This window comes from Aythya fuligula, chromosome 1 (assembly GCF_009819795.1).
Source record: "Aythya fuligula isolate bAytFul2 chromosome 1, bAytFul2.pri, whole genome shotgun sequence".
In the NCBI taxonomy this organism is placed as follows: Eukaryota; Metazoa; Chordata; class Aves; order Anseriformes; family Anatidae; genus Aythya; species Aythya fuligula.
Genome location: NC_045559.1, coordinates 93,558,316 through 93,574,892, shown reverse-complemented (window position 1 = coordinate 93,574,892; position 16,577 = coordinate 93,558,316). Strand labels below are relative to the sequence as shown.

The 16,577-nt window shown below is 39.9% G+C and overlaps 2 protein-coding genes across 8 annotated transcripts in view; both read right to left on the bottom strand.

Moving 5' to 3' along the window:
• Positions 1–6,328: 6,328 nt before the first annotated feature.
• Positions 6,329–13,509, bottom strand: ABHD10 (abhydrolase domain containing 10, depalmitoylase). Its single transcript, XM_032194197.1, has 5 exons — positions 13,428–13,509; positions 10,338–10,521; positions 9,610–9,721; positions 8,548–8,685; positions 6,329–8,082 (listed from the first exon to the last, which is right to left on the bottom strand). The coding sequence occupies exons 1-5, from the start codon at positions 13,507–13,509 to the stop codon at positions 7,741–7,743; spliced, it is 858 nt and encodes a 285-aa protein (XP_032050088.1). The 3' UTR covers positions 6,329–7,740.
• Positions 13,510–14,137: 628 nt separating this feature from the next.
• PHLDB2 (pleckstrin homology like domain family B member 2) overlaps positions 14,138–16,577 on the bottom strand; it is a 63,297-nt gene continuing 60,857 nt past the window's right edge. For all 7 annotated transcript variants that reach the window (XM_032181267.1, XM_032181304.1, XM_032181326.1 and 4 more), the window contains one exon: positions 14,138–16,070. In XM_032181267.1, the coding sequence (XP_032037158.1) occupies positions 15,930–16,070 (141 nt within the window). In that variant the 3' untranslated portion in view covers positions 14,138–15,929. The remainder of the gene's footprint in view (positions 16,071–16,577) is intronic.

Genomic DNA, 16,577 nt, shown 5'->3' with positions numbered 1-16,577 from the left:
AAACCGCAGCTGCAACAGTAAACAAGAACACATGAATTTGCTGGCCTTCCCCCTCAAGCAATGGTTAAGGGCCTAGTGTTCTTTGGCCATCCCACAAAGAACGAGAAATTACATTTTGTAATTTCAAATCTTTTTGCATTCTTCTATTTAAAAGGGAGCTACCAAGATGGCTCGTCTGTTTCTGGTCACATCAGGGTGCTCATTGCTCACTAGCAAAGAGATTTCTCGAAAGCCATGCCCCTTTGCATAAGCCTCAGCCCCCCTTTCTGATTTGGGGGCAGGGGTTGGTAATTTAACTCTCCTAAGCTGCAGAGCAAAGGTCTCCCCCTGCACAGATGTTGGCTATGCAACCTGTTCTCGAGGGATTGTTCCGTACCGTGGCAGCTGAAAAGCCATCTTGGCCATCAATATCAATTTTTAATAAGGCTTTGAAAACCAGGAAAGCTGCAGAGGGTTGGAGAAACGCCAGCCCCATACCAATATTTTCAAAGTATAAGTAATCAAATCATAAGCCCGTTATTGTGTCATCAACCCTGGGAAAAACAATGGACTGAGTTTGGTTTTCAAAGAGATGGGGTTGACACAATTTACTAAAAGCTCTTCAGTGTATCGCATTTGGTTACTGCCTGATATGTTGATTAGGGAACTCAACTGATTCTGAAGCAACGTGACACATTAAAGAGATTAAAAGCTGGCTAACTAGTAGGCCCTATAATACAACTGCAAATTAGAAATCAATGATCTTGTTTATTTTCATTCAGTTTGTACAAGGATGTGTTCCCACGCCTGAACTATTTAATGTTAATTAGCAGTCACCAAAAAAAAAAAGGCAAAAAAAAAAAAAAAAGCACAAATTCTAAGTAATGTTCCAGCTCATACAGGCTTTGATGAGTAAACAACGAAAATAAAAATTCCTCCACAAATGACGATAAGAATCAATATGAACTCAGTGCAAAAGCAGGGCCTTTTCAGAGAGCTGCAAGGACAGAGAAGTGCTCTGGAGACTCCTGGTTTCATTCATGGCCTTGCTTTGGCAGAAGATACTTGGAGATGTTAGACAGAAGAGTGAGACTGGAGGACAAAAAGAAGCTATTAGAATATCACTATCTTTTTAACTGTGCAAACTGGGTGGCAGAAATATCAGAATTGTGGGGACACTATGACTTTCAAAAATTATAATAAAAAATAAAACAAATTGAACTTTCCCATTCATTTGAAATCCAAAATCTAGAGAGCCTCAAAGACAAAACATGCTGGCTAACTTCAGCAAGTATCTTTGCTTTCATCTGCAAAAGACCTTCTTTGACAGCTCTGAAGGCAAGTCCAAAGCACAGTTTGAAAAAGGACCTTCCTATTTGTGAGACAGACAGAATGCTTCAATGCCTCAATCTGCAATACAAGGCAGCTCCTCAGGCTGCCATGACCAGAAGTGGTTGCCACTCACCACTGGCAACCAGCTCCTGCGGATGCAGTTGCCAACATTTTCAATGCTTTAGGTGACCTAGGAGGCAAATTGTCTCTTTTAAGTCTTTGAGTGGATTGACATACTCCTTGAAAGAAAATCAGCCCAGTTCATTGTATCACCTTTTTATCTTCCCCCAGCAAAACCAGTACCTTCTGACAACTACCTTAGTTTGAAAAATTACACATTGCCATACACACACAGAAGAAATCCCCTGAAAACATGCTCTATTCTTATTCTTGGAGATTTCAGGGTCTCCTAGAATTGGTATCCAAAGACTAGCACGTTCTGGCATGCCTTCTGCCAGGCAAGCCCTACTCCGAACAGAAGCAAAGGAGAGGACTCTCCTGAGGCCCAGCTGACCCCGGACAGCCTGTGTCCTTCAGGAGTTGCTCTCCCAGGACCACAGTCCAGGCAGGCCATTCACATTGCTCCCACCTCCAGGCATGCTGCTGCTCAGCATACCTTTGCCACAGGCACCGGCACCTGCTTCCACCCAGACGGGCAGCAGTGACCTTCTCACGTTGCCCCGTGGGAGGAGAGTGGACAACTTTGGGCAGGTCAGAAGGCCCCAAAAGAGCACAACCTTTTAAGTGCCAGCCCAAAAACATTTTAAATCTGTAGTTTAGTTTCAGAACCAAGTGACTGGAAGTTTCAGCAGCTGTCATTTGCTTTTCATTCCAAATATAAATGCCGAGCTGGCCAGATCTCCTTGCCAAACACAAGACACTGCAGCAGGCTGCGAATGTGCCTTTTCCTCACAACCCCGTGAGCAGATCACAAGCTAGGATTGCTGCATTTCTCCTGTTTCTCTTTAATGAGGTAGAAGCACTGGACCATATAATATACATATGCAGGGCTTTGAAGAGAAATACAAGGTCGAGTCTGCAACTACAGTGTAATAGGTCCTGTAATTTAGATTTATGCCTAACACGTCCAAGGCTATAACTAACATTCTTGTTGTAGGCAAACATACTGTGAAGAGATGAGGTCCTACAGCAGCAAAGTAAACCTGTGCTATAGGAACTGCCCTAGGAGCAGTAAATCTGAGAGCAGTATATTTTTGTCCTTCATCTCCGTCTCTTTCCAGCCATTAATCTCTTCCCCCAGCAAATGCAGTGGCATTAAAGCAATGTAGGTGGCAACCTGCCTGCTGTCAGGCAGAATAGCGAGTTCCCTCCACCTTAGCTGTCGGAGCTGGGCTTGAGAACAAAGGCAGAACAAGGAGATCACACTCTGATTTTTAGCATTTGTGTACATGTCCATTACAGCTGTTGAATTTTCACCAAGCTTTAGTGAAATTCTACATACTTACACATCTGACCAAATGTGTAGATCAGCCCAAAGCAGAGACTGCTTATCTTAGAGACAGTTCAAACACACAATCCTCTTTTCTTTACAGGGACACCGTTATCTTTAAACACATAGCTTTAACCTTATTATTTTTTTTTATATATAATTCTTAAGGGTGCCTCTTTCTAACAGCACAACTAACACTTAAAAATCAAGTTCAAATCCTACTATTCTTATGGCTTTTCTTTCTTCCACTCTTGCACTGGTTCAGAAAACCTTTTAACAGGGTATTGCAGTCTGACTAGAGCACTGAAAATGTTTGAGCAGCTGCAGACATCGCTAGTTGAAAGTTTCTTTCTAGCACATTTTTATTTGCTAAGAAAAGCAGGGTACCATAAATCTCTTCGCTCCATTGAGTAATTGTGTCCAGGAGAAAGCATGTAATCAAAATTAACATAAAAATGAAACAGCAGGAGGCAGTTCCTCCGAGGCCTACCCAGCTAGGATTTTTTGTGAGCATCGCTTTGTTGATATTCAGGGTTGATGCAAGAGAAGATAAACTGCCTCAACTGAAACTACACAGAACACGTTACCATTTAATTCACACACATAACAGAAAAATAAAAGAAAAAAAAGAAAAAAAAAAGCTGTGTTGCACTACAAAAAGAAATGAAGTAAGACAGAACAAGCCAAATACATGATAAGACAAATATACATGCAACGTAAGTTGCATTAGCACAGCTCAACGTATAGAGACCAAGAGCACTTGCTTATTAGGAAATTAGTTTAATAAGCTTTATAGACTCTTTCAATGCATACCGGTCTATTGCAGTTTGATTCCAAATACATGCAAAAGAACGCCTATTTTCTTCCCTTTAGAAGGCAAAATAAAACTTTGTTTGACAACTTTCAAGTAGTTTCACAGATTTTGCAACAGATCTGAAAAAAAACAAAAAACGGTGCTAAGGGCTAAAGTCCAGGGACAGTTGAAGTCAGCTGATACTGCTTTTTTTTTTTTTTTTTTAATTAAATATATCATTTGCATCTTTGGTATTATAGGGTAACCAAGCTTCTGTGCCTAACTGCAAAGGACTGGTTATTTACTCATGAAACTTGAATGACTATAATTAACTCCATGGCAGGAGTTTGAGCTTTGCATGTAAGAAAAATACCTCCAGGTGCTTACTCAACTAGTATTGTTTGATCAAAACCAACAACAGAAGCAGGTGAGCTGCTCAGTTAGTGTCTAGAGCTTCCACATGCCGTGAGAGTGTCAGTCCCAACATGTCCCTACGACACTCAGTGACAGGTGAGCCCAGAAGTCATTTTCAGACTTACCAAAAGTGCAAGACCATGAAAGTGCTAAGAACTTAAGCTTAGCGCATTCATGAAAATGATTAAGAACTATAGATTAAGGTACGCAGAGAAAACCACACCCCCAAGCACCACAAGGTAGAATTGCTTATATTGGAAAATTTGGACTCTAGTCATTCTGTGCAAACGCAGATTATTGCCGAGGAAATACATGTTACATATTCATAAAATACCCTTTGTATGTGGCAGAAAATCAGATGTCCATTAAAAACACAACCAATAAACCCAGAACATAATTCATTTCAAAGTCTCCTAATAATTTGCACTATGCAAAACTTTCCAAATATATAACACCCAAATTTAATACAGTGTTTCCACAAAAGAGAGACATACTTATTCTTAAACATGACTAACATTGAAAAGAATTCACTATGCAGGCATCTAATGACAAAAATGAAGGAGATGCCTCAGGCAGTAACTTGGGAGACAAACATGGTACCACACAAGATCAGAACAACACTCTAACCTGTGAATATTACTTTACCCAAGACTGTTAAGACTTCCTGATAGGTCAAGAGCTGGTCACAAGTAGGATGTGAAACCTTGTGGTTTCAGGAGTGCTAAAGCAGGACAGCTGTGCCATAACACCAGTTTTCTTCAGCCATTCTGTTATTGCAATTAGCAGAACAGCTTTGGCAACATCAGCACAGAAACAGAGAACGTGTTGGAGCACACTGGTTATCATCTATCTATTCTTACAGGCATTTGAGCACAAGTTGGCAGTGACCAAAATGCTGGCAGTACCCAGCATGAACATGAGGAAAATGCTGTGCTTGCAACTCAGGTACCAATACTTTGTAAATATGAAGAGGTGGCTTCAAGGTAGGCCTTACACAGACATATTTCTTCCTGTCAATTTGCCTAGTAGTTCTAGGGGAACTTCTCATTGTAGGCACAGCCATTTTCCTCATGTTCACACTGGAAACCGCCAGCATTTGGATCAGATATTGAATGTATTAAGTACTGAGCACAAAGAAGGGCACGATCACTCACTGAATCTCAATATACCACCTCAAATACTGTCGTCATTAAGAAAGTATAATCAGCCTTTGCATTTATGCTATATGTAACAAAATTTGGCTGTAACTGTCATGTAAATGTTATCACTCATCTCCATTTAGAAAGTGGAGAAGTAAGGAAAACAAAGATCTACAATATAACTAGCACAACCAAACCAAACCAAACCACCTATGATTAAGCTTTGGTAAGAATCACAGAATCAGAGGTTTGAGCTTTAGTTTTGTATCCTCAACAATTGTGTCAATTTAGGCTGCTTTTCCCAACCTAAATGCTGTTACAGCAGAACAAAAACAACAAAAAGAAAAAAAAAAATCACTACAGCTCCAAACCCCTCACACAACTACTCCACTTCATTTTCAGCTATCTTACTCCAAGGCACTGCCAACAGAAAGGCCTCACCCATGAAATATGAATTATTTAATAAATGCTAAAGTGAAGCTTTGAAAGATTACAATGCAATTATTCCAAGAAAGTTACATAGTGCCAAATTATGCAGACATACAAAGACCTTTCTCTGTCTGAACTACTACAGATAACTTTACCAATTTAAAAAAAAAAAAAAAAGTAACTTTTCATTTACTAAGTTTTTTTTTTAAAGTAAATGTGAACAAAAATACATCTATCACAACTGGTAACTTTAGGCCTTACTTGATAGCATTTATTCCTGAATTACTGCATCCCACTTTTTTCAACTTCTTAATACCTAGAGACAAAACCATCCAAGAGATGTGAGAGAAATTAATTTTAAAAAATGTCATAGGAAAGCTAGGAACAGAAAATTTTGGAATAAACTAATTCTGATTTACCTGTGTCTTTAAAACTTACAAAAATTTACTTTTCAGATTTTATTATAAGCAACAGTCGAATGACTACATATAAATATAACTCAATCTTCAGGAATGGAAGCTGCTGAGCAATTTGCTTAAGTTATTTTATTTAATTATTTAATCATTTTTGAAGGATGTCTTCAAGAGGTTTTAAAGCTTCAAAGTTTAAGAAAGTTGTGAACTGTATATACATACAGGCAGAAAAAAGGTCTAGTCCTCTCAGAAATACTTGGAAACAAATTTTCATGGAATGTTATAATTCCTCAGTCAAGCAACCTGAGCTAGATAACCTAAGTTAGGGAATTGTTACATTGGAATTATTATTATCATTAGTGACATCACAGCTTCTTGGTTTTTTTTCGGTGTTGAAGCCTAAATAGGAAGTCATAGGAAGTCATCTGAAATTCAGGTGGTGGTTTTTTTTTTTAGTACCCCATCAAATGCAGTGTACTTCTGCTGCCAATAATAACATTGAAAAATACAAACCCTGTAGAAATACCTTGTCTGTGGGAGCCATAGCCTTATAAAGTAGCAATATTGCTGTCACTTCCTACTTAAAATAGCAAAGCCAGAAACTACTAAATACTTTTGACTGATGTTTCACCTAAAAGCCAGCCTGAACAAATTCCAATTTCTCATCTATGTAAGCTCCTTACTCTCTTTCTAAGGTATGAATGACACCGTACTTTTGGACAAAAACAGCTAATCATCACATTTGCAATTCTATCTGTATACTATTTAATCCAAAGTGATTTATGTTAAAGGAGTTATCCAACTATCAAGTTTCAGCTGCAAGATGCTCAGGCTTGCAACTGTGCTCCTCAAGCTTTCAACTCAGGTATACACTGTTCCTAATAACTTCAGTCCTCAGAGGTCACAGGAAAGAGGCAGTGACAACCTATGGTCCTGTACACCCCACTTTTGAGAAGTTACTGAAGGAGTAAATGACTTATTATAGTGATCCAATTTCACTTGACTTTACACCAAAAGAACATATTATTCCTTTAGCATTAGTCCCACAAATTAAGTATTACAAAAATCCTGCAGAAGAGGACATAAACACTGCTGATGAGCATATTTGAGTTCTACCTGTACTTTGAGGCCCTGTGTTTTCTTAGACTCTTAAAACACTAACTATGGGATTCCTGTCTATGCACTGTAAAGTAATCCAAACTCTAAAGTAATCCAAAATAAATTTATTCCTTATATAGTACCCCAAAACCACAATCAGGGCGTGCCTTTTTACAATTTTAACACTATTTAAGAACAGTATAATAATTTATTGGAAATCTGTTTGCTATGCTTCATGTTTGCTATTTCTACTAACGATAGCTTTAGCAAACACTTGTGTTTTGCCTCACACAGATGGTTTCAGACAAAACACAAGAAACCTACAGCAAAAGGACAGTAGTGAAAAGGTATCAGACATGGGAAACCGAAGCTGTATTGTACAGACCAGTAGCAACAAAAAATGAATGAGCATTTCAGTATAAAAGGGTAAGAAATCTGTGAAAAAAGGTTCAAGTGGTAAAGTAGAGGTTCTGAACCCAACAGCAGCACTTCCTCACACTTTGGACTATCTGTGCAAAAGCAGCATTAATAAAACACCTGTATTTACAAAACAGAGGTAAGCAAACAGCAGGTAAAGCTCAGTTCCTACTGTGATTGTCACAGCCCTAGCATCATCTCGTTACGAACAGGGTTTTTTGCTACTTATGGAAAAGAGTCAGGTGTAGAGTTTGTGTCTTTATGCTACTCTGCAGCTTATACTAGTGTCGACAACTTGTCAATTAAATCATCAACAGTATTCACAAGAAGTTTGGTATCATCCTTCTCGCTCATTCGATGCTGGCCAGTTTTGCGGAGGATGACATCCACGTCTTTGCTCAGGATGCGATCAGCGACTTGCATAGAGATCTGCCAGGGGACATCACTATCCTTCATGCCGTGAATGAGCCGGACAGGACACATTACAGGAATGGGACTATTCAACAAACAGTGATTTTCTGCTTCCTGAATGAAGTCATATGTCACAGAGTAATATCCTTCCTCATTATACTTTGTTGGAAACTTCCATTCACCTTTTTCTTCTATTTCTTTTTGTGCCTACAAAAATAAAAAATAAAAAAAAAAAAGAGAGAAGTATACAAAACACGTCAAGAGCTTTCAGAGTTCCTCAATTTATTTCTGTTCTAAACTCACTTAAACCTTCCTCCTTGAAAGCACAAACCTATTCATCTCACTGAATGTAAGCTGAAGAGGATTCAAACCCATTTTAAAACAAATAAAGATATTCTAACACTGAAATCTAACAGACTGTGGAACAACACGGATCTGACTTCATGCCTTATATACCCCGGTAACATAATCACATGCTAGGTAGTATTCACACCAGCTCCATACTAGAATCCCTGTATTTTGCAGACACTTCAATTAATGTAAATTTACAACTTACCTCCAGTACAAACACAAAATACTGGAATACTGCAATAAGTGTACAGCTTGAACAACAGAATTTCTTAAATGTTTGACCGATTTTTAGATTGCACAAAATACAACCATCAGCTTTACCTCAATGGGAAGCCTCTTAAAGGTTGTTACAAGATGGTCTGCTGCTACGGCTACTCCAACTAGAGCAGCTACTTTATTTGGGCGTGCTATTGCAGCATGAAGCATCAGCCATCCACCTAGGCTGGAGCCCACCAGAATCTTAAGAGAGAAAAAATAAGATGTTATTTTATAGGAAAAAGCCTTCTTTATCCCCCTTTTACAAAACATCAGTTTTCATCTTGTTTAACTACTTAAACCTTTGGGTATAATCCTGCTGTCCTTACCCAGGCAGAACTGCTGTCACCTCCAGTGGAAATTTTGCCTGAGTAAGCACCACAGAATCTGGAATTTTACTATTCTTTTTGTTTGACATGGCTGGTTATTGCTCTCTGAGACTGAAACACTGTAAACGAAATGAGAGTTGAAACAATTCAGTATCACAAGCATACTTAGGTGCTTTCTTAAAATAAAGGCACATCATAAAGGTTCAGTGCAGTGACAGAAGTCAACAGAAGCAATTTATGAACAAAATGCTTTTAAACATAATAACAGGTTTTCCCAGGTTGTTAGGTTTCTCACAATCATTTCTGAAATAACTGAAGAAGACAAATGCTGCGTTTGCTGATATTTTAAGGTATTTTATCACATAGAGTATCTTAACTTTTAACAGTCCTGTAAATCCTTCAGTTAATACATCAGCACTGGGACAAAGCCAGGCTTTTCCACGAGGAGAGCTGCGCAGCACAGGAACGGATCCTTGCTGCCTGTTAGTTGGAATCTTCGCCACAAACCCTTCCCAAACCTCTTGGGATAAAGCCAGGACTGACGTAACCCACTGCCAGTGACAGCCCCGCTTCAACACCCAGCCTCCGTGAGGTCCTGCCAACCCACCTTCCCACAATGCTGTCATCAACCTGTTTGCAAAAGAGGCCCGATGAACATGGATCAGCTTGAAAGTGACCAGCTGGAAGCTGTTAAAGAGATGCTACTCTTCCCTGGATCTACTATAGCCTATTTTTGATTATACAACATTCTATCTCAAGGTACTAAAATATTTTATATTTAAAAATATATATATATAACCTGTGGTCCATCTGTAAGTTCATCCAGTATAGACAGAACATCTTTTTTCCATTTTCCAATTGTACACTCCTCAAAGTTACCATCTGAACTTCCACATCCTGTATAATCAAATCTGAAAAAGTAAGCATCAAAATGAAAGTCGTAGTACTGCCTACAGCAACACAGAGGCTAAAACTGAACAGTATTGTTTAATAAAAATTACACAGAGGACAACATGCTGCATTGACTATTTTCCTTCTTGGTCCTGAATATCACTAAATATCACCAGAAACCACATGAAAAGAGGTTTAGATACACCTATGCAACGAGGAGAACATTTCATGTAACAATATCCAAATTTACCAGGATATTTCCCAGACTATGAATTTGGTTAAGTTCTCTGTAAGCCAAAAAGCACCATACTTCAATTATGAAGTATAAAATCTCTTCCCAATGCTGTATCAAATTGGCAAGACTTATGAAGCTTAGCATGCAACCTAATCTATCTAAGCAGAGTATCAGCAAGCACATCTGTGTTCCTCTACAGCCACTCAAGGCACTGGACAGCTTAGTAATATTTGGTAATTAATAAGCATGCTTTATAGTTTAGAAAGAAAGAATTTGGGGTTCCATTCCATTTGGGGTTGGCATTCCAACCCAAACACCAAAGTCTACATGTCTTTGTTAACCCCCCCTCTCCCAACCTATGACAGTTGTTTCATTTCCTCAAGAACAACACTTTAATGTACCTGACGAAGGCATGACCTAGAGAGCTGCAGAAATCCTCAAGGGCAGTTGCTTTCTGACCGTTCATATTGGAATTAAAGCCTGGAAGGAAAATAACCCCTGGATTCCTGCCTTTTAGTCTATGATAAGCTAGATTTGGTCGATCTGGTCGAGTCAAAAAGCTGACTGATGACCTCTGCCTGCAAACTAATAAAAACATTTATTTTAGTATAATTGTCAAGATAACGCTGACAGAAATGCTAACATATTATAAAATTAGAATTCAGGAACTGCGTACATATCATGTGAAATTAAGATGCTTAGGCTCAAGAGGAAAGAAAAATAAAAGTGCCTCCTACACTTTTCAATGACTATAACTTAATGACTTGAGGTTGCTCAGTACTAAAGCCAACCATGCAAGGAGTCCACTCAGCAATTAGCAAAGAGGCCGACAGAAGACAAATGCTAAGATTTGCTTTACTTCATTTGTCCCATCTTGAATATTTCCTCATCTCACGTGAAATCACAGCTTTCTCATCCACTTAAACTTTTTTTTTTTTCCTTTTTTTTTTTTGTTGTTGTTTTTCAAGAGCAAATTTCAAAAAGATTAATTTTGTACCCAAGGGACTGTGTGTGATGGTAAGTTTCCAAGTACAAGATGTCAAATTTTCATTAAAATTGAAATTGCAGGTCAAAACTTCAACTGCATCAAAACCCCAGACCCACTAGACCTATGAAGGAGCCATACAGCGGGGAAATCCCAAAGTGGGAATTTGGAAAGAAGCTTCTGATTTTACCTTTTCCAAGGTGAAGAACATAAAAAAACCATTAGCTTAGTTCAGAACCAAATAATATGCAACCTTTCTCATCATACTATCCACAGTCATTTCTGCCAAAGCTAAAAGATTATTGCTAGTAACACTGAAAATAAACAGGGTGATAAGCTCCAAGTCAAGTTACTTAACACTGCCATCTAAACAGCAGTCTTTTCCTTAGACAAGAAACACAGACAGTTAAAAAAAAAAGTATGTTTTAATGTATGTAATGTATTTAAATGTATGTAAATACAGAATAATACAAACACACCCCATAAGGAAAAAGGGTGGACGACTATAGATCTATGATTTTCTTAAATATCTCCTAAAGAGGCACAGATATCCCGTCATGTGGATTTGTTCATTCTTGCTGGAGGGAATAAATTATACCAGTATTCAGATTGTTCTACAGTTATCCAGAATGAAATACCACTTTGAGAACCTAATATTTTGGAAATATTTAATAAAATGCAAGATCATTTAGTTCAACTTCTGTCAAAGTGACCTGTGACATATTATTAGACCCATAATAATAAGCATTTTTCTCATCGGTGTACTGGGAACTTAAAATTGCTTTGTTTTGGTTCAAGATAACAAACCAGACATATTTGGAAAGAAAACACTAGGTTGGGCTGTTATTCACATTAATAACCATCCAAAAATATAGTTTCCACCAAGGAAAAGAGATTAACAAAGGAAACACTACCAAAAGAACAGGATGCTGAATCTCAGTGACTGCTATAGTATTTAGTCTAATCTTAGCAGTAAGTTGTATCTCTACTGTGGGTGAAGGTAAGTGGTTTACAGAGAGGTGTTAAGAGGAATTAATCCACTCTATTATCCCACTCAGCAAGATTAATTTCTTAAACTGAAAGCTTGGTCTAGACTTCTGGTAAGACTTTGACACTCTTAATTCTTAGGTTAGAAGAGGCCTGGCTCTTGAACGCTGCTAATCAGCAGTGGGGTACAGAGTCTGCACAGTACAACAGGCCTTCCTGGTGGTATAACCACTGGGTGAAACACTGCAAAAACAGGCCTTGGCAGCATCACACCACTTCACTGTTCTGCTGCTTTCTCTCACTATCAAAGAGATTATTTTCAAGCTGTTGTTGTTTTGTTGTTTTTTTTTTTTTTTCTCCTTTGCACATGCATGAGTAAAGGTACGTGCAGAAAAGACACGGAATACAGAGAGCGTTTGGTGTTCTACTCTAACAGAAGTTATCCCATTTGAACTAGAGATTAAAACCACTAAATCTCTAATGAAAAGATGGGACAGTTCTTTATTCTACCAACACACCGATTATTATGAAGGGGAATAAACACCACAATTGAAGTATATTTATTTAGATGCATTCACCCTACCATCTCTGGTTTGCATGTGTTTCTGTAAGTACATCAGTCACTTCTTCACCTGTCAGTAAGAGGTACACCCAGAATTGCTACATTTGATAGAAAAAAAGGGTTAGGAGTATTGCTCTCTCCCTTAAGCCTTGATAACCATCTTGAAAGTGATTAGGTACAACAGGCCTGCATCCTGCAGCACTCTGGAGGTGTCCTCAAATTGACAATGGGCAGGGTTTAAACCGAGCTACAAACACAGCTGCTGTCCAAACTATCTCGTGAACTAGTCTCCTGCACTTGGCAAATTACTCTAAGTGCATCGGCAGTAATGCTAATGCAAATAATCCAAAAACCTACAGCAACCTTCTCAACCAGCCCACTGGAGAGAGCTACTTCACTGGGGCCGCACTCTTTAGAGTCGAAGCCATCAATAAATGAAGTAATTTCAGTTATATATCCAGTAATTTCTCCTCCTGATTTCAGTGAAAGACCTCGGGAAGAGCAGGGGAGCACTTGTGGAGGGTGCGTGGTGGTATCTAGTACCAAAAGCCATGTACGGACAGCAGAAGTCCGCTGGAGGAGGGCACAGGACGCTTGCCTGATGCTACAAAACCCTCTTCCTTCCAAAATCCCTGCAGTTTTAATTGAGTAACGCCCCGCACAAACCACGACTGACAGCACAGCCACACATCAAAGCCCAGTAAATCCCCCCAAACGCTGGGGCAGGCTCCAGGCAGGGCCGGAGCAGCAGCGGGTGGCGGCAGCTCCGCGGGGCAGGGGCTGCCGGCTGCCCCCAGCGCGCTTTGCCCCACTTGCTCCCCATCTCGGGGGAGGCAGCGCTCGCCCGTCCCTCGGCGCACCCCCCGCGCCGCCACGACGAGGCAGCCCCCGGCCCTCCCGCCTCCCTGCCCGCCCGGGGCCTCGGCCAGCGGGGCTGCCCGGGGGCTGTTGCCTTACCAGCGAGCCCCGGGGCCGCCCGCAGCGGCTGCCACCAGCCGCCGGCCCCCCGCAGCCCCCGCGCCGCGCCCATGGCCGCCATGGCGCAGGAGCGCGCATGCGGCGGCGGGCAGCAAATGGCGGCTGCGTGAGGGGCCCGCGGCTCCTGGCAGCCTCGGCGGGGCGGAATGGGGCCGCCCGGCACGGAGGCACGGCTGGGCAGGGCGGTGCGAGGCCCCCGGCTCTCCTGCGCCGACACTGGGTGGGCTCGGGTAGCAGCTGCCCATCCTAGAGAAGGATCGGGCCCCCGGGCAGGGGAGGAGGCAAAACGCGCCGGGCTGCCATGGGGGGGTGGTGGCTCCTGCCCTCGAGTCACGCCCGAGACAAATATTAGGTGAAGAGGGAGGCCCCTGAGCAATTCTTGCCTCGTAGTATCTAAATAAATGCGACAGCCAGGGCTGGTGATACGTTCTTGGAAGGATCAAAAAAATGGGGAAAGTGTTACGCAAGTATGTATGCATGTAATACATATGTGTACACCACACTGGTAACTTCACTGCCACCTAGGAGTTTTATGTTCCATGGCTCTTCTGTGGGGACATACGTGGAACATGTAGATTTTTAAAGCACAAAATTTCTTGTACAAGCTTACACAAGACAAGCAGAAACACACCACCGTGAAGAATTGAGTGACTGTTTAAAACAAGTGTATTTTTAAAAACGTTTATTGAAATGCCTTCATCGCATCATGCAGGATACAAAAATCATGATTAGAAAACCTTTATAACCATACTTAGAATTAAAATCAAGATACATCAGGGAAAAAAATATTATATAAAACAAAGCAGTTCATTTCTGATAGTGTTTTAAATCATTAGATTACAAGCTGTGATCTGCACAGATGATACCAATTACCTTGCAGCAACCCTTCCTTCTTTCTTTCGTGATTCAAGTCAAAACTGACACGGCATGCTAAAGTAACCATATCACCTGTGTAAGCCACAAAGAAGAATTCATTCCATTCGTTACAGATACAGGGTTTAAATAGGATAACAAAAATATGTTGCCAGCATACTTCTCTTCTGCTTACAGTGTTTAATTTGCTCCATCAAAAGCCATTAACTTTCCATCAAGAAAAGAGTCGGATGGGCTTTTTTTTTTTTATTATTACACAAGCCACATGGCACAAGTTTTGATTACTGAAAAAAACCTCTTTAAAGTCAGAGCATAAGAGATGTTCTTGAAGTTCAGTTCAATTAAATAATTGAGGTTTTGCGATATTACTGAAGGACTCAGATGAGATTCTTGATTCTAAAACAGGAGACCACCATACCCTCAATATTTTCATTGTTTTAGGAGTCCATAAACCCCTGCTACTTAATATATTCACGGTTTTTATTCGTACACTGCTTAGTGTAAACTCTTAGCAATTTGTCAGATTCTATCTGGCAGCATTATTCTGCACAGATATGTTTTTAAAAAGTCTCCTAGGCTGAAAACTTGGCTTCAAAGAATTTAGATACGTAGATACTTTGATGCTGGCTTCATGGGGACCAAAGTTTGCGAGGTTTCAGTAGAGCATTTACTTGGCACCAAGTAAGATTTGAACCACATTAGATGGGACCTGACTACATAAAAGGAAATTGCTGCAGGATCCAGAATCAGCTCATTCTATTTGACGTGGAGGATTAAAAAAAAAAAAAAAGTCCTCCCGCTGACAAAATTAATACACGTTTCCATTTCATAGCCTTGTGGATAAATCCCATCTTTATAAAGCTGTCCTTCTCTTTTTTGTTGAGCTCCATAAATACAGACTTGAAACACACAGTTGGTGTCTCTGTGTGATTAAACACACAGAATATTGTAAAATTTAATTACTTCAAAAATCATGAAGAGTTTTGGCACTGTCTCCTTACAGAACGTTAAGTACAACTAACACTTTGAAACATTACAGTAAGGGAGTCATATAACTCTTTGGCTCTGTTGTAATACTTAGCTACTAAGGCAAGAGTTGTGTGTACCTTAGGGCTGCTTTTTATTTATACTTTTATAAAATACTTGACTAAAAGTTTTAAAAAGTTACCTAATCATCTATAAATGTCAAATGCTGCATATTAAAATATATGCTATTACACTTTTTTGTTCCATTACTAGGATTTTTGCATACTGATGAGAACACACATATTTGTAAACTTTATGTAGACGTTCTCTGCATAAGAGAATTTGTACAAAATGATAATTGAATCAAGATGTTGTAATTTAAGTTGCCTGATTATTCATTTTGGAGCCCTATGATTTTCTCAACAGCTTCAGCTCTTTTGCTTCTATACAGATCAATTAAAGTAAGTAACAAGTCCCCCTTTCAATGCATTTATAAAACTCTCATTCTCAGGTTTTGGGTGCACATCATAAGGAGGATATATCAGAATATTCACTGGTATTTTATGCAGCTTTTCAGATTTTACTACATATGGCTAACTTCATATGTTCTGTTATTGCAGTATGCCCTATTGCCCCATTTTGTTATAACATGAAGTGGGTGTAGCCTTCTGCGCCTGTAACAATAACATCCATCCATATCCTCATGGCTTCTGGCGTAGGAGCAACCATATAGTATATCCGGTCATGTGTCTTAACACTGAAAGTGAGTAGTGGGTTGGGACTCTAAAATAAAGCAAAAAGAAGCATAAAGCAGGATATCAAAAAAATGAAAAATCAGAGCTATTTATTAGAGCCAGGAATATCATTACTTACAGGGAGATTCAGAATGTTATTTAGGGTTAGGGAGAAAGATAAAAATGCGAAATTTGGAAGCACTGCATCCAACATTGCAGCACTGGGGACAGAGATGCATTTGAAGTATTTGTATCCAGAATCAACACTTTTAATGACATATTTTCAGGAGATTATTACACAACCATTGCCTCCAGATTGTTGCTTCATGCCCAAACAATTAACTCCCCTTGAGCAGGTATTATGTCCAGCTTTCACAAGTCCATGTGCCAAGGACAAGTCCACGTGCCAAGGACATATTCAGGTCATCTCCATTATATGTGGGACAGGGGCTGCCATCAGCTGCAAGTAGCAGCTAACTCCCTCCTTATGACAGATGCATACAGCCATCTCTCGATTTACCAAAGCCACTGATGTCAGTGATCTTGCCTGTGGAGT